Source organism: Nannobrachium achirus (genome assembly GCF_963921795.1).
Source record: "Nannobrachium achirus genome assembly, chromosome: 1".
In the NCBI taxonomy this organism is placed as follows: domain Eukaryota; kingdom Metazoa; phylum Chordata; class Actinopteri; order Myctophiformes; family Myctophidae; genus Nannobrachium; species Nannobrachium achirus.
This window is the reverse complement of record NC_137810.1, coordinates 39584897-39603435: the sequence shown is the minus strand read 5'-3', so window position 1 is coordinate 39603435 and position 18539 is coordinate 39584897. Positions and strand designations below refer to the sequence as shown.

General features: G+C 43.0%; 1 protein-coding gene across 1 annotated transcript; it reads left to right on the top strand.

Annotated features, from left to right (window-relative positions):
- Positions 1–1699: 1699 nt before the first annotated feature.
- On the top strand, positions 1700–17388 carry mcm3l (MCM3 minichromosome maintenance deficient 3, like; the record flags this gene model as incomplete). The annotated part of the gene is made up of 17 exons (XM_080729021.1): positions 1700–1777; positions 3257–3369; positions 4813–5021; positions 6178–6308; positions 6949–7187; positions 7875–7983; positions 8105–8258; positions 8998–9129; positions 10059–10267; positions 10764–10938; positions 12031–12157; positions 12781–12931; positions 13190–13330; positions 14097–14230; positions 15465–15553; positions 16240–16315; positions 17187–17388. The coding sequence occupies 17 exons, from the start codon at positions 1700–1702 to the stop codon at positions 17386–17388; spliced, it is 2469 nt and encodes an 822-aa protein (XP_080585147.1).
- Between the last annotated feature and the right edge of the window lie 1151 nt (positions 17389–18539).

The following is an 18539-nucleotide window of genomic DNA, read 5'->3' as shown; positions in this document are numbered from 1 at the left end:
GCCTTTTCCACAGCCCCAACACCAAACCACTCCACACCACACCACACCGCCCACTTGTGTCAGGTTTTCCACTACAAGGACCTGGGTAGAGTGGTGTGAAAGTGGTAATAAACGTGGTACTAAAAAGTATCCAATCTAGAGTAGGTCTGAGCTAGGCCAAACAGGGCCAAACACTTCATAGTGACTGATCACTCACTGACTTTTCATTTAGACTACCAGGATAGTTGAATACATGATAATAGATTCTATTGTGTTATAAACAGTATTATAATCTAGTATAGTGTATATTTAGCCTATCATATTAATACATTAATACTTTTATAATTTATAATTTAGGATAGTTGTAATACAAATGTATATTGTATTATAAACACAGTTAAAAGGTTCAATTTGTTTCTTACCGATAGGGGTACTTTTGTGTAATGGAAAAATATTTTTATGTGGTGCGGTGTGGTGTGGTGCTAAAAAGCTGCAGTCGAAAAGGGGCTTTTGAGAGCCGCTGGCTGACTGCTGTGCTGTTAATGATTTTATCTTGATCGGTTCAGTTCAGCATTAGCTTACGTATAATTATGAATTATGATTTGACCTACTACACCATCTCAAGCACCAACTAATTCAAATTACATTCGCAGTTCCTATAAAAGCATGAATTTGCCACCCCTTGGGGTCACAGACCAAGATAGGTCACACATTTTGCTACTCCCGTACTACCTCCACCGTCACCGGCCTGACGTCACTCATTTGATTCTATGCATGAAGTCCCTGCAATTTCTTGTTCGGGCATTAGATATATATATTTATTTATTTACTCACTTAGGCCAAAAAAACCGCATTGTCAAACCTTCCTGATTTGAAAATGCATGACGTTTAACACTCTATGATAAAACAACCAAAGCTGTCAAATAAACCGTGTGTGTGTGTGTGTGTGTGTGTGTGTGTGTGTGTGTGTGTGTGTGTGTGTGTGTGTGTGTGTGTGTGTGTAGTGTGTGTGCGTGTGTGCGTGTGCGTGCGTGCGTGTGTTACAGATTCCATCTGACACTGTAGGCCTATGCCTTGTATGAGTTGTGAAAGGGACCCCAATTTAAACAAGCATAACAGCTAGTGGGGTTTATCCTTTTAGTTGACCTTGAACCGTGAACTGTCTGTACTGTCCTGTACTATGTAATAAAATCTTCACTCAATCAATCAAGCCTCCCATTTATGCTTGAAGAGCATGACGTGTGCGCCCTCAAGTGGACACAAAGTAAATTGTCCTCTAAATTCAAACAGAATCAGAATCAACTTTTCTGATTCACAGATAGGCTAAAGTGAGTGAAATTCTTGAAAATCATGTATGATTATGAAGAAGATTATGATGATGATACGGCTGCATCCAAGTCATACTGACCAAAGTGGTATTGTTTGTCTGCCTGTCTTCCAACCACACCTGTTGGTTTGATACCTTTTTGTTTTAACCCAATGGTTTTAACAGAAACATATTACTAGTAATACCCTACCTTTAAAATGGCTTATTGAGTAAATATAGCCTAATATAGGTCTAAACTTTTACTATTATTCCACATGAAGCTGCATGTAGTCGTATGGCAGCAGCAGGCTATAAAACACATCGCTAATTAGATGACGGTTAATCACCTGGAGTCCTCCATCATCAGTGCACCTGTGGAGGTTGGAGGAGATCAGTGATCACTTGGAGGGGAGCATGGACGCCGCAGGGGGCTTCGAGGACTTGGAGCTCAGGGAGGCTCAGAGGGAATACCTGGACTTCCTGGACGATGATGTATGGGACAATAATGTCATCTTTTACAATGAAACGTCGATTTACATTTAAAGGCGTTTATCCAGAGCCACCTACAAGGTCGGGATAAGCAGAGTTAAACATGAGTTCTAGTCAATAAACAAGGTAAAAATAATATATAATCACAAAGTGCAGAGAGAGAAAGGTGGGGTGCCTCAAAGAAATATAGGCCTACCAGGTTAACTGTAATGAACCCACTGGCGTCTGATCTGTCTAAATCTAAACATTACATTTGAAAAACTATAGGCTATACCAGATTAACAATGAACTAGTATCTGTATATATTATTTAAATAACCTTCCTTACGTTTGAACCCATAGCCTATGCCCATGTAAACACCTAGCATCTGTCCTAATGAAGTACTGTACTTATTTGGATTTTTTTCCCTTTTTTAAAAACTTTACTGGAGTATTATAGTGGCAAATATTGTACTTTTACTCCATACATTTGAAAACTTGTGAAATGGAACATGTCATATAATGAGTACACTTTGAGTACTTTAAAGGGAAGAACCACCCAATTTCGATAGTGAACTATGTCATTAATATACCTTAGAGGGGGCCAGGGGGACCTTTTTCTTATTTCCTCTAAGGTATATTAATGACATAGTTCAATGTTGAAAATGGGTGGTTTCTCCCCTTTAAGTACATTTTGATACCTTTTGTTCTTTTACCCAAGTACATTTTGAAATCTGCACCTTTGCTTGTAACAGAGTATTTCTATATTGCAGTACTTACAAGTAAAAAAGAAAATGCAAGTACTTTTCCAAAACACCAGGAATTTCAGGGGGCCATGAAGGCCATGGCCGTCTTTGCCCCTCAGTTCCTCCCAAAAATTGCATGCCCTGAGGCCACAGTGGCCATAATGCCCCAGCCCAGCTGACTGTACCACTTTCTCTTCTTGTCAATGTATCCACGAGTTTCCAACGCCCCATAGTGCATTGCGCAGACGTCTGCACCGAGCTTCCGCCGCCGATTTACAAGCACACAACGGGTTGCATCTGCGACGCGACGTGAGCTTGTATGTCTGCTGTTAAACCCGGAAGTTTGGTCCTGATAGTCTCCAGTAAACTCCCGGGGAAACTTGTGGATAGACACCAGAGTCTTTCTTGTCATCTAGACACCAGTGTCTTGTTGAGTCCCCATTTTTAAACCAATCCAGTATCTTTGATTTGTGCAGGTCTGGGCATCAGCTTGTAAATACCCATTTATTTATTTCACAGCAGATATTCTACATATCAAATGCAGGCTATATTAAATGTAACCCTTAATTGCAATTAATTATTTCAATCGACTAAAATCTTGTTTTATTTGATGGCCTGCCCTGGCATTTGTCCGTTGTTCCCTCAAAAAATGGACAACACCAAAGGTCAAGTGTCCTTGCCCCTAAAATGATGACATTCCAGGCCTGCAGTTACATGATGATGTGCATTGTGCTCTGTCCTGTCCCCCCAAACTACAGCAAGATCAAGGCGTTTATCATGAGAAGGTGAGGAACATGGTGACTGAGAACCGATGTCGCCTCATTGTCAACCTCAACGACCTGAGAAGAAGGAACGAGAACCGAGCAAAGGCGTGAGTGACATCGTTTTAATTTATTTTGGGTGACATTTTAACCATCAAGCCTGTGTGAACAGAATGTGGAATTGCTGCAGTAGTAATATGCCACAGGCAGCCCTTTTTAACAGATCTGTTAGGCCCTCTATGCATTCTAATTGTCTTTTAATTAAACTCACCAAATTGGGGGGGAAAGTCAATATAATGAGCACTGAGCAGTCTGTATGAGAGGGGACTGTTCCAGCAGTGAATGCTGATTGCATTCATCTGGAGTCCTTGTCATTTTAGCTGTCTAATTAGATGGGACACAGGGACCCAAATCTATACTAAGGGTCTGAAATTATACACACTTCGAATCGCCCTTTGATCATTACCCTGATATGGTAATATCAAAGATTAGGCTACTGGTTCTTACTTTAATTATCTCTTATTTGCGCAAGCTAAGCTACACCCTGCAGAAAAACTGCAATAATTCAAAAGCAAAAATTGCAAATGATTCTCTTCTGTGAGCAGCAAAATGATACCCTCTACCTTGTGTATTTTAAATGGAAGCAACATGTAAATCCCAGTCTGATCGTCTAGAATCTCCTCAATCAGTTATGAAATTCCCAGATTCCAGATTTGGTGAATTGTGCAATGAGTAACCAGGTTGTAGAAACTACAGCAGGGGTCCCCAAAGGCCAGAGTTGGGAATCAGTGATCTAGTATCTATGGGCATTTGGCGCCCCCAGGTGACCAATTATGTTACTGACCTTTTAGTATGAACAGGTAACAGTTATGTAGGACTGTATTTGTTTTTGAGCGGTGGTCACACCGTCTCCATAGCGTGGCCGTGTGTGTATCCGTGTCTGTGTGTCTGTCTGTCTGTCTGTCTGTCTGTAGCCTCTGGTGTATGTAGCCTCAGTACCCTGGGTGACCAGAGAGGTGCTGTTGAGTCTAGCCTGCCCTGAGCATCAACTGCAATACACACACACACACACACACACACACACCCCCACCCCACACACACAGGCACCCCCCCCCCCCCCCACAGGCACCCCTCCCCCCCCCACACCCCCCACACCACCCCCCCCCCCCCCCCACACACAGGCACCCCTCCCTCCCCCCCACAGGCACCCCTCCCCCCCCCCCCCCCCCACGACCACCGCTCAGTTCACACGGGTGTGATTTTTACCTTAAAATGTTTTAAAGGTGTCAAAATTGTGACTGAAGATGGCAACAAAAAAATTCTGACGATCATGCTGACCATGTAAAAATACATGCTAATACAAGTGTATTGTGACAACGTCATCTTTACAGAAACAATCCTTTATATTTCTTTCTAACCCTAACTCGCCTAAATTCTTTTTAACATAATATGCTGTGAACTCAGACTCTACTAATGCCATTCTTGAATACTACAAAATCCTACAAAGTTGCCAATATTTACTGTATCTCTGTTTTGATTTGATTGAATGTCAGTTTGCTGAAGGACGCATTTGGTGAACTCATCGCGTTCCAGAGGGCCCTGAAGGACCTGGTGTCCTCCATCGACGCCACCTACGGCAAGCAGTTTGATGAGTTCCACGTGGGCTTCGAGGGAAGCTTCGGTACCAGACACGTGAGCCCTCGAAGCCTGGCCGCACACTGCCTCGGAAACCTGGTCTGTCTGGAAGGCATTGTCACTAAATGTAATTTTCTTGCTAATAATTTCTTGCTAATTCTGTTTTAAACCATTTAGGACAGGATCCCCTTTTGGGTTTTTCACTCTTCAAGACATGAATCCCTTTAGTTCTTGTTATGTACAGTATATAGCAACATAATTTTAATTATCAAATGAATATTTAAAGTGTTTCAGAAAACTTAGGGCAGGATATAGATGGCGTTTTTAGAATCAGCCTCAGTACTAAATTTACCGCAACTGCAGCATGTTATTATACTGTACGGTACGTGAAAAGTTTACATATTGTAACGTTTAGCAGACTTCCTCACAGAAGCGCGCTTCACGCTTCACTGCCACCCGGCCCATTCTTAACGCGAGGGCAGGCTTCACAGGTCCACCCGTCTGACACCATGTAACGTTTAGCAGACTGAGTGGGGAAGTTCGACTCCAACCGGGAGGCGAACCCCGGCCCCCAACTCAGCAGACCAGGCAAGCAACAGGCAACGCTAAGAGAGCTGGCTCGCTTAGCAGAGCAAGCTGCAGCTGGATCTCTCGCTGGGTCGTTACAATATGTACCGAATGAACAATTCAGGGCCAATATCGATGTTTAAAATAACAATTTGGACTGTAAGTATTTTAGCCCTCAATCACGCTTTTGTTTAATGCACAAATTCAATCATATAGATTTATGAAACGACAGATAAATATTGGCCACTTGCATCGGTGAAGGTCATATTATTCTATTTGGCAGTCAACAAGGTGTGTATTGGCCGCTGTGGATCCCTAGAAAACTTTGAGAAAATGTCAAAAGATTTCACAATTTAAAATGAGCCAAAATGGCAGATCGATTTAACTATAGGCCTCAGTTTGTTTATCATTGTGTCATTAAGGCTACCTAAGCCCTTCAGTAAATCGTCTGTCAGTTGGAAACCTCGCACTCATGTCAAACTGTTACTCTTTAGAATTCAAATTCTAAAGTAGCAGATATACAAGCTCAAAATGAGCTTGCAGATCTGCTACTTTTCCTACTTTAGTGTGATGCCGTAGTTTGATCAAGTAGGGCATAATTTACCAAACAAAAAACACAAGTTAAAATATGGATATAAGGGGTTCCTGCCCGACAGCAACAAAACTTGGTTGCTTTCCAGCGCTGATTCATTACGTGTTTGTGTGCTCTTTTGAAGGCTCATTGGTGAGACCAAAGATCATGAGGAGTGTCCACTACTGTCCCGCCACCAAGAAGAGCATGGAGAGAAAATACACTGACCTCACCTCACTGGACGCCTTCCCCTCCAGCTCCATATATCCTACCAGGGTAGGTCTTCCCCTCCATATACAGTATCATACTAGGGTAGGCCTCCCCCTCCATATATCCTACTATGTTAGGCCTACCCCTCCATATATCCTACTATGGTAGGCCTACCCCTCCATATACAGTATCATACTAGGGTAGGCCTTCCCCTCCAGTGCCATATGTCCTACTAGGGTAAAGTTTCTGGACTGTCTGCACGGTGCAATCCTCTTAATTTAACCACTTGCACCCCAGCAATACATATTTTATTGCAGTGGTTCTCAACCTGTGGTTCGGGACCCGGATTATCTAAATGTACAACATTGTTTTCTCAAGAGTAAACAAACCAACATAAAGTTTAATGTATAGAGGGTATCTGCACATTTCTAAAGTGACAATTTAAGGACTTTTTAATACCTCTAAAATCACAAATTAAACATTGGCCAAATTGTCAAATATTATAGGCTGAAGTTGTGAAAATAGCCGATCGACATGCATGTCGATCTACCATTTTCACAATAGAACCATATTATACTAAATGTAATGCCTCAACTCTTAGTGCTCGTCAAGGTGGGGGGTCCCCAGTTAAAATATGATTATTTTGGGGGTCGCGGCCTGAAAAGGTTGAGAACCGCTCTTTTAACGTGCCGTGCATCTCTGTCAGGATGAGGAGAACAACCCCCTGGAGACGGAGTTTGGCCTGTGCACGTACAAGGACCACCAGACCCTGACGGTGCAGGAGATGCCAGAGAAGGCCCCGGCCGGCCAGCTGCCTCGCTCCGTGGACATAATCGTCAACGACGACCTGGTGGACAAGGTGAAGCCCGGGGACCGCGTCCAGCTGGTGGGCGTGTACCGCTGTCTGCCCGCCATGCAGGGCGCCTTCACCAACGGCACCTTCAGGTCAGAACCCATGTCCATCCTGAGCAATTAATTGAACTCTGTACGACTGTACAAAAGTAGCCTGGAAACCAGACGAATCTAGTGCCAGTGCGATTTTCTTTTTTTATTATACATCTACAGAGATGTTATCTGGCCACACGAGGCTACTACAAAAGGGGTCCATTTGGTGAAGTGATTTAGTTTTGTTTTTTAAACTGGGATTAAATGGCTCTATATTCCCTTAGTAATCATTGCAGTAGAATGCTTGTACAGTAACAGGGATCTCCGGCTATTCTGATCAGTTCAATTCGGTTTTATTTTCAGTTTCCTTGGACAATATACTAAATAATAAAATAAAATAAAATATATATATATGTATATGTACACAATAAATATATGTACATTTCATTCATTTAGTTCATTTGGTTTACATTTACAATAATGGTCATAATCATCATCATTTCAATATCAATCAATCATAATTAGTGTCCAAGAAAGACCATGTAAAAGCTTGCCTACCCCAAAGTCATGTTCTTATTTTTTTTTTCTTTCTTATGACCATGTGTGTTCAGTGACATCAGTTGATTTCTGTGCGTCTAGGTCCACTTTTCATTGTATTTTGTACGGTGTATCTGTGTGTTCTGTCATTTTCAAATTTACACGAAGAGCCCTACCTTCAGTTTGCCGTTTTTGTGTATCTGTTTGTAGGACAATTTTGCTGACCAATAACATCAAACTAATGAGCAAGGAAGTTGTGCCAACGTTTTCTGCCGACGATATCAACAAGATCAAAAAATACTGTAAAGTCCATAACAAAGTAGGTAACTGCTTATGATGGTACTGGAAAAATCTGAAACACAAATCTGAACCACTTTGTGTGAGTGAGTACTTTTTCCACCACTGGTTGATGTGCATTATTGTTGTGGTTTGTCCTGGAGGACGTGTTTGAGAACCTCAGCCGCTCCCTGGCGCCCAGCATCCACGGCCACGACTACATCAAGAAGGCCATCCTGTGTCTGCTGCTGGGGGGCAACGAGACCACCCTGGAGAACGGCTCTCGCATCCGAGGAGACATCAACATCCTGCTCATAGGTCAGTGATGTAGATTGTAGAGGAGACAACATCCTGCTCATAGGTCAGTGATGTAGATTGTAGAGGAGACATCAACATCCTGCTCATAGGTCAGTGATGTAGATTGTAGAGGAGACATCAACATCCTGCTCATAGGTCAGTGATGTAGATTGTAGAGGAGACATCAACATCCTGCTCATAGGTCAGTGATGTAGATTGTAGAGGAGACATCAACATCCTGCTCATAGGTCAGTGATGTAGATTGTAGAGGAGACAACATCCTGCTCATAGGTCAGTGATGTAGATTGTAGAGGAGACATCAACATCCTGCTCATAGGTCAGTGATGTAGATTGTAGAGGAGACATCAACATCCTGCTCATAGGTCAGTGATGTAGATTGTAGAGGAGACATCAACATCCTGCTCATAGGTCAGTGATGTAGATTGTAGAGGAGACGCCAACATCCTGCTCATAGGTCAGTGACATGGACCAGAGCATCACTGTGCTCTGGTTGGTCAGTGACATAGACCAGAGCATCACTGTGCCCCCTGGTGGCAGTGTTGATTTCGTCTACAAAAACTGACGAAAAATGTTTGTCGACTACCTTTTTTCACGAAAACGAAATAAAAACCAAGCTATGATGAGATTTTAGATGATTAAAATGCGACTGAAACTGAATGAAATTTTATTCAAAGGACTATGATGAGGAGACTGTTCTGAATATGACTATTCTAAAGTGTCTCTCTTTCTCTTTGTTCAGGCGATCCGTCAACAGCCAAGTCCCAGCTGCTGCGGTACGTGCTGTTCACGGCTCCCAGGGCCATCCCCACCACCGGACGAGGCTCGTCTGGCGTGGGTCTGACCGCCGCCGTCACCACCGACACCGAGACCGGTAAACACTGGTTGTTGTGGGTGGTTGAGGTGCTACAGTATTGATATATAGCACCACTGTACTGTTAAGCTCATGTGTGTGTCTTTGCTTTTGAGTGGTTCTCAAACTATTCAGGCTGTGATGTTCTCTAATCTTTAGCTTAGTTTAGGCACCTGTGATTGTTCTATACATAGTACCCAGGTGATGGGTAATATTGAAGATAAGTACTACAGTATATGGCACCGAAAGAGGTTCCTCTACGATTACAAGACGAAACACGTTTGGTGCATTTTAGCACCATGATATTTGTGGGATAAGCAGCAATGAACAGCAACTAACTGTTCACTTGTTGCAAGGGTTAAAAAATGGCATTGCAATTTATTTTATCATGCACCTCCTGTGCCCTATTGTGCCCTCCTGTTATTTGACTTGTTCTTTTATCTCTTCTTTATCTCTCTAATAAATTCTCTTCCTTGCAACTGCAAATGTTGAGAGCTTGCACAAAATTAATTTCACCCACTCTGATACACCTGTAACGTCTGATGGGACAAAGTTGAATCTAATTCTTGTTTGCGCTGTGAGGCATTGATCTTGTAGATCTGCCTTTTTTGGGGAAAATAGTTTTATGTAGAATGAAAAAAGAGCAGAATAAGTACAGAACCAAAAATCAAGTTTATCAAGTATTGAGGGTTTAAGTGCTTAAATATCTGCAAATACACATTAACATAAATCCAACATTTAAATGGAAGAGTTTGCAAAATAAACAAAAACATTAATTTTCACTGAAGATCTATCTACAAATTTATGAGAATGTAATCTGCAAGACAATTTTATACAATATGCAGTGGGGGTCCCCGCTTCAACTCTCTGCTAAGGGTCCTTGGCCTGAAAAATATTGAAGACCCCTGATCTAGTTACTTCGGTGTGGTGTCTCTCCCCCCCCCCCTCAGGTGAGAGGCGTCTGGAGGCCGGGGCCATGGTGCTGGCGGACCGGGGCGTGGTGTGCATCGACGAGTTCGATAAGATGTCGGACATGGACCGCACGGCCATCCACGAGGTGATGGAGCAGGGCCGCGTCACCATCTGCAAGGCCGGCATCCAGGCCCGCCTCAACGCTCGCTGCAGCGTGCTGGCTGCCGCCAATCCTGTGTACGGCAGGGTGAGAAGACATCGCTGATTTAAATTACCGTCTGTTCGAAAACCACCAATTCGGCAGCAATTCTCTCCAAGCTGCAAATGGAGCTAGCCCGAGGTTAAGTAATCAGATGGGTGGGTGGGCCGTGAGAACACTTCCAAGATTTTCAAGTGGGCCTTGATCAGAAAGGGTTGAGCAACAAAATCCTGAGTGTCAAATTAAATCTAACATAAAAATGTACCCCCTCACGGTCAATATATAACCACACCATACCAAATCTCTTTGCTGAAAATCTACAAGCTCACACCACTGTGACGCGTTGAGAAAATGTATTTCAAGTAAACTTTTTTTTCAAGTTGAACTTTTCAGTCTTCAAATGGACTAACGATGAAATGATTATGAAATGCATGTCAAGTTCACACACATTTTAGTGAGACTAGTGTACAGCATAATGTTAAATCTGTGTCATGCTCCAGTACAGTGATCTGTAATAATAACTGACCGTCTCTTTCCGTCCCAGTATGACCAGTACAAGACTCCCATGGAGAACATTGGGCTGCAGGACTCTCTGTTGTCCCGCTTCGACCTGCTGTTCATCGTTCTGGACCAGATGGACGCGCAGAGCGACAAGGAGATCTCTGAGCACGTGCTGCGCATGCACCGCTACCGCACGCCGGGAGAGCAGGAGGGAACAGGTGACTGATACAAGCTCACAGCGCTGCGCGTTGGATTGTGCTGTAATGAATATGCTACAATTAATTACAATGGCTTATTATGGGGTGGCAGTGGCTCAGGAGTTGCATCAGTAAAGCGCTGTGTTGACTATAGAAATGCGCCATTTACAATTATTTGTACAATCACAATAATGTTGGCGTCACTTCTAAGCATCTTTAACCACTTAACCCTACATTGACCGGAGTCCCCCAGGGCACTATACTATCTACACTCCTTTTTTTCCGCTACACCAAATCTCTTCACCCAAAATAGCCCATTGCCTCAGAACAGAAAGTGGTTAATGGCTCGAACACACTCTATGATATTGCGTGGTCGGCGAGTCATCAGATCGTTGGAGTATTTCACACGACTTTCTTGAAATCGTCTGTCATAATATCGTTGCGTTTTTCACACTGAGATTGATCACCGACAAGGGATCACACACTGCCAGATATTTCACCAGGATGCATCCCGATACATAGCCAATGTTACATTTGTTTTTATTCTAATTGTGCACAAGAGTGATCAGGGCGCTAATGATTTTCCGTCTCTCGCCACACGTTCACGCACGCACGCACGCACGCACGCACGCACACACACACACACACACACACACACACACACACACACACACACAGACACACACACATACTGTAGATAGAGCGAGCGCACTGTGCACCTGAACTGTCCTGAACACACATCTTCTCAGGGTGCGCTTGTGCAACCTCTTTCATACTTTATGATGTCCAGTTTGCGACAGAGCCAAATATCAATTGCTAGATTGCACCGAGCGCTATAATCGCGGCCACTTCTCACAGTGCTTTTCACACACAACGAGCAAAACCTCGGCGAGAAAAGCACGATCTGGTGGCAGATCGCCGTTTTTGCCGGTGAGCGCCAAAAATGGTTGGCGACAGCACAATCGGCAAAAAAATTCAGGCAGTGTGCACGAGCCCTAACTGCCATTGTTTTCTGTGCTGTTGGCAATGCCCCTGGACAGTAATGTGGATGTTTTCTGTGCTGTTGGCAATGCCCCTGGACAGTAATGTGGATGTTTTCTATGCTGCTGTTAGCGATGCCCCTGGGCAGTAACGTGGACATATTTGCCACCGAGGACCCTAACATCACGGAGGCCTCGGAGCAGGAGTTGCAGATCTACGAGAAGAAGGATAGCATTCTCCATGGACACCGCAGGAAAAGGTACTCCAGTCCACACAGGCACCAAACATGTATTTATAGCAGACAATGGACGTGTTGTTGCCAAAGACAACTAAAATTAATGTTGCACAGTTTAACTTTAAAACCGTGGTTCTCAAAGTTGAGTCTGGGACTAGTTGGAAACTAAATGCACCTTACAAGTCTAACTCCCAAGAGTGTACAAATGGACCGGAGTTATGGGGGTCTGTGGCTCTAATGCATATTTGGGGGTCCTTGAAATTAAACCTCTGATTTAAACAAGCCTTTGAACAACGGGTTCCCTATGGTTGTTGTCACCATCGCAAAAATGACTTGCTCTGCTCTACATGTAAAGTGTCTTGAGACAATTTGTTGTGATTTATTTTGTTCAACTTCATTGCCATTCATAGTTCATTGATCAGAAATAGAAAAATCTCTTAAATAAGGTGCTGGGTGAAAAATAGCATAATTGAAAAGAAACCTGCACACTCTGCTCCAAATGAGTGAATTTTATTGACAACGTTTCGAGCACTAGCTCTTCATCTGTTCAAAAACTCTGGTCAAAAACTTGCTAATAAAGAAAACAAAACATCTGCCTTGTGAGAGAACTTGACACGTAAATAAAATGTAATTGCTGTTTGGTGCAGAGAGAAGATGGTGACCATGGAGTTCATCAGGAAGTACATCCACGTGGCCAAGCTGGTCAGGCCCACGCTGAGCCAGGAAGCATCGGACCACATCGCCGAGGAGTACGCTAAACTACGCAGCCACGAGCAAATGAACTGTGACGCCGCACGGGTCAGTGTGGCACCTAATGGGTGCAACCGATGACGATTAATCGAATATAGAATTTAATAAACCAATGTAGTTGAATATGAAAGATAATTAATAATTAATCAATGTAATAAAAAGATTGATAATTTCATCATGTCAATCAATATTTTGGGCATGTCGTCATAGGCAAAAAAGTAAGTTGATGTCAGATGGTGAACATAGCAGAACATAGCAGATCTATAAGCGTTGTGAGCTAAATGTTTGGGCTTTCCCTGCCTTCAGACCATGCCGGTGACTGCTCGAGCGCTGGAGACAATGATTCGATTATCCACGGCTGTTGCCAAAGTGCGCATGAGTAAGATCATTGAGCTGGAGGACACCGAGGCAGCCCTGGAACTGATGCAGTATGCATACTTCAAAAAGGTGATCACGAAAATCGTGGCTGTCAGGCAGAAACCTCTTTTCTTTTTTCCCCCTGTAAATTAATGAACTACGGTACTTCAGTGGTTCTCAACCAGTGGTCCTAGAGGGGGTTCCAGGTGGTTCCCAGCTAAATGATGGAGAGTTGGTAACCAAATGGAACTTTTTTTTTATTAGATCTTTAACTATATCTTTTACTTAATCTTGAGATTGTAAAATGAAACCAAATGGACCTGTGAGGGTAAATGTAAATGTCATGAAATGGTGGTCCGTGGCTCAAATGCAGAATAAATTATGGTCCTTGATATGAAAAGGGTTGAAAACCACTGCCCTAGTTGTCTTATCATAGTAAAGCGTCACACACATGTAGCAGATCCACAAGTAGAGCTTGATGTGGCTATTTTCAGTGCACAACACCATCGTACAACAAATTTGATAAGGGGGCAAGCTGTCTAGAAGAGGGTTCGTCTGTGTGTCTGCGGCTACATCTGTCTGCATTTAATTCTCACTGGACAGATAAACGACACATTGCTTGTGGCAAGGAAGTAAATCTCGAAATGTTTAATATTTTACACATGGCTAATTTTCTTTGAATACATTGCACATTTTGACTTTTTTGGGTTGTCCCTCCATGTTTGGTGAAGGCTGTCATTGACATTTAGTAAACTTGACAGGAATTGGGGGGAATAATCGTCTTTGTATGGAATACAGATACCAGCAGCTTTATCGTCGAAAACAAATGCCCTGATCGTTGTTTTGTTTTTTTCAGATCCTTGAAAAGACAAAGAAGCGTAAAGTTGTAGATGATGACGTTGAGGACATGGATGTCAGCCAGAGTCAGAGCCAGATGAGTCAGAGCCAGATGAGTCAGAGTCAGGACACTGGCAGCCAGAGGAGTTTGAGGTGGGCCCACGCTGTCACTGCATCCATATACACCTCCAACCACTACACCCTCCAGCAGTATATATTTTTTCTTGTACATTAGATAGATATACAAGCTTGTAGAATGTTGTTAGATTATTTTTTTCGATGATTGTTCTGCCATCTTTGTTGAACTTCGCTGAACATTCTACATATATTCTTTAAAGGAGGACTTTGCTTGCCTGACTGCGAGCGCCAGACATCTCACACCACACTACGTGGGGGGAGAGAGTCTGAAATTGAGGGCAGACATTCTATTTCGGCGGGGGGGGGGGGGGGGGCTGAAGCCTATTGACGTCACACACACGCACGCACGCACGCGCGCGACGGCGACGTGGCGTGACATTGCAAAAATACGTTATTTCTCATAACATATTATATGTCTGCATGTTTACGTTAGTGAAAAATGGTATTAAAACGTGATGAAACGGCACTATTGCATCGTTAATTAAAATAATACGAGTCGAGTCTGACTCTGCCATGACAGTTTTCACGGACCAATCAGTGAGTCCACTAGACTCTCACGTGGGCAGAGGACACCAATCAGAGTCCACGAGCGAGTCTCACGTGAGCTCAAGAGCTCTGTTTGGAGGGGGCTGGGACCGGAGCAGCCTACCACGTGCCCCAAGCATACAACCCTGATTGGCCCATTCAAAGCGCCCGCTCTTCAGGCGCGCAGGAAATAAAATAAAATATGTGCAGCTTCAGTCCACACTACACACCACCCACCAGCAGGGGGTGGTGATGTGCGGACTGAAGTGTCAGGCTAGGACTTTGCCACTTTTCAACCCATCTTCATATAATAGGTCCTCACTAATGTTCATAATAAAATAGCACAATTTTTTTCTACTCGGTCCAAGTCTCTTAGAAGAGCTGTGGGAAGTTCAGAAATCCATTGTCTTGTGACATCATCATTTTCCAAAAAAAAGAAAAAGCTATTTTTTAGTGAGGACCAATTATATGAAGAAGATAGGTTGAAAAGTGGTGAAGTACTCCTTTAAGCACAATTTATTTATATTTTCTTAAAATGTTCTATGTTTGCCTATATTATGACATGGACAGAATGGGTATACTAGGGTTCATGTTAACATCTATATTGTACTCCATGTTACCAGTTAGTGTGACATGCTGACAGAGCTTTAAAGTTAACGACACCATCCTACTGTCATAAACGTCTCTAGAGTTTTGAATGAACTCTGCTCTCTGACTTTGCTAGGAAAAAACGGACAGAAGAGCAGAACGATGACGGCGCTGCGAAGGACACGGGAGACGACCCGTTCGCCTTCACCGAAGATGATGCCAACGGTAGGTTTTCCTAAGCTGGGAAACTATACGCTTTTACTGTTGCATCATGCTTTTATTTGTGTTCATTTTCGGAACCCACTTAAAATGGAATCAGTTTCATTGTCCTGTTTTTCTCTTCTGTGATATTGCGTCTGCTGTACTGTATGTATGGAAGTGCCGATGTGCTCTTCATCACCAAAGATTTTAGTCGACCAAATCTACAGTTGATTTTTGTCTACAAAAATCGGGCCTTGATGGCGTTGTAAGGACACTGTCACACCGCCCTTTTATTCTACCTATGAGTGCTGATTCTGCCAATACATTTCAATGGGAATGGATTGTTTATTGGCAGCAAACCTCATAAGTAGAATAAAAGGGCGGCGTGATCGTGGCCTAATGCCTGATTTTACACTTGGTTACATGCTGAAAATAACAGATCTGTGTTGTGAGCTTGTAGATGGGCTATTTTCAGAGCGCAACACCTGAGCTCAACCAAACATAAAATGACTTGTCTTTTAGTTCTACTGGATCTCTTCTCCACTAGTTCCTCCATAACATTTTTGTCTCGTTTTTATTTGTTGATGAAATATATTTAGTTTTAGTCATCATAGCTTTTTATTTCGTTTTCGTCAGTGAAAATGGCAAGTCGAAAAATTTTCATCATGGTTTTAGTCAATGAAATTGTTATGTGTTTTGTGTCTTCGTAGCCCAGCGCAGTCTAAGACCCAAACCTATCTCTCAGACTGGAAGAAGGAAGGAGACTGACGCCGTCAGCAAGGACAGGTATGGAGGCAACAGTTGTTATAGTTCTGAAATATTCATACGTTTTTATTTATTGCGACCATAGGTCAGTTAACTATGAAAACCGGCACATCTTGTCCGTACGTATCTTGTAACGCCTCAATGTCTATAGCTGCAGACCTTTTTGTTGACATTGTGACATCATATTGTTGTGACATCACCTCATCAAAGATCAAACCCTGGATATCCATACATGGAGACTACTGGATCATCACCTAGATCTCCATATATGGAGCTGACCTCTACATATGCCCATATATGCCCATATATGGATATATTGTGTCAGTTGTAACCAGTGTGGTTGCCGCGGCGCGAGTCACACTTGCAAATGAATTACGTCCCTTTTATGCCCATATATGGAGATCCCTCTGCATCTGATTCCCAGATGCCCTGTTAGGGCAACCACACTAATATAATTCCTTTTATGCCCATCAATATTAAGCCCATATCTGGTAATGCCCTTACAATAGAATCCCTTTTATGCCATCAATATTAAGCACATAGGCTATGGACTTATTGACCAGTCCAACTTAAACAACCAACCGCAACTCAAATCACACTTGCAAATGAATTCCTGTGGGAATTAGGGCGAGGTCGCTTTTCGCCCTTAGGCGTCTAACTGGTATTAGAATTTTTTTTGTGTGATTATTTTGAGTTCTTCTTCTTTTTTGTCCGAGGGGATGCAAAATGTGTTTTTGTCAGTACTGATAAGAGCATCATGGTCACACTGAAGCAGATGGATGAGGTCTATCCTCAGGAAGAACATTGACGTGTTTAACATTGAAGGAACAAACAAATTGTTGAGAACCAACTGGTATAATGCATACTGGATATTGTGTCCCCGTGCATGCAGGCTGAAGGTGTTCAAGCCTGCCCTGCTGAAGGCCTTCAAGACCAAACGCTCCCAGTCGGTGTCCGTGTCGGAGCTGGTGACCCTGCTCAACACAGGCCAGGAGGACCACGACTTCCAGGAGGCTGAGATCCAGGCGCTGCTGGGACACATGCAGGACGACAACCAGGTCATGCTGTCTGAGGGAGTGGTCTTCCTCATCTGAGACCATGGTCTTCCTCATCTGAGATTATATCTACACTCTAAGTCAGTGTTTCTCAAACTTTTACATTTCAAGGTCTCCCCTTAACTCGGACAGTGTACAAATGGAACCAAATGGACCCTAACGGGTCCATTTGTACACTGTCACAGTTACAGACTTGTATGGGTCAATTTAGAAGGAACCCACAGAGTCCCTGGAATCGACTTTGAGAAACACTGCTCTAAGTGGTCTTCTTCATCTGAGACCATGGTCTTCCTCATCTGAGTGCTATGAGATCGAAAGCCCATACATTTTTCCCATAGAGGCCACAAAACATTTGATACTGTGTCAAAACATATCTGAAACTCACCAAAAAAAGGGTATTTATTGAATATAATTAAAATAATATTGTTCATTTTTTTCACTCAGGGGGCTTGATCCATTCACTCCACGCGTCGACCCGGCATTGCCGTGCTGCCGGGAACCGTGTGCCAAAAAAGGAATAAATAAATGGAATAAATAATGAATATGAATTTCGGAAATCTGTACAGGAAAAATGAATGGGCTTTCTGTCTGTGGAACCACAAAATAGCTGCCACTGCTATGCTCCATCTATTTGTATGCCTTATGATTTATACTTGATATGCATGCCGGTGTCTTGCATCAGAAATAACCGATCTACACAGCAGGGCTAAGAGGTATAAATTAAGCTTTTACAGGATCACTGCCTGAGAATGTTGAAAGCATTGTTATTGTCTGACTGTAATCGAACGCTGACGTCCGCCCATCCATTAACGGGCCACAGTTTTCATATGTGAACAAAATAAATGAACTGAGAATGCATGTTGCTTTGAATGCTTTTATTTTCATCATAACAATGTTGAGGTTAGAGTTCAGTGTATAAAGGATCACATTACATCCTGACGCTGAATGAAAGGTTATTTATTTTATATGTAGTGTATCTTTGGTAGGTCCATACATCTGGATGTATGGACAGGCTGGCCAGTCAAGATTTTCCTGCAAGGAAATGGGAATGTTTTAAAAAAGAGGTCCTCAAGGTTTTTCATCCCAAGGACACCCTGGCTGAGACAGATGAACCCTCCACTGCATGTTGTATGAAATTATTACGCATTCAACTTCTTCATATAGTTTCATAGACTTGTATGACAGCACCA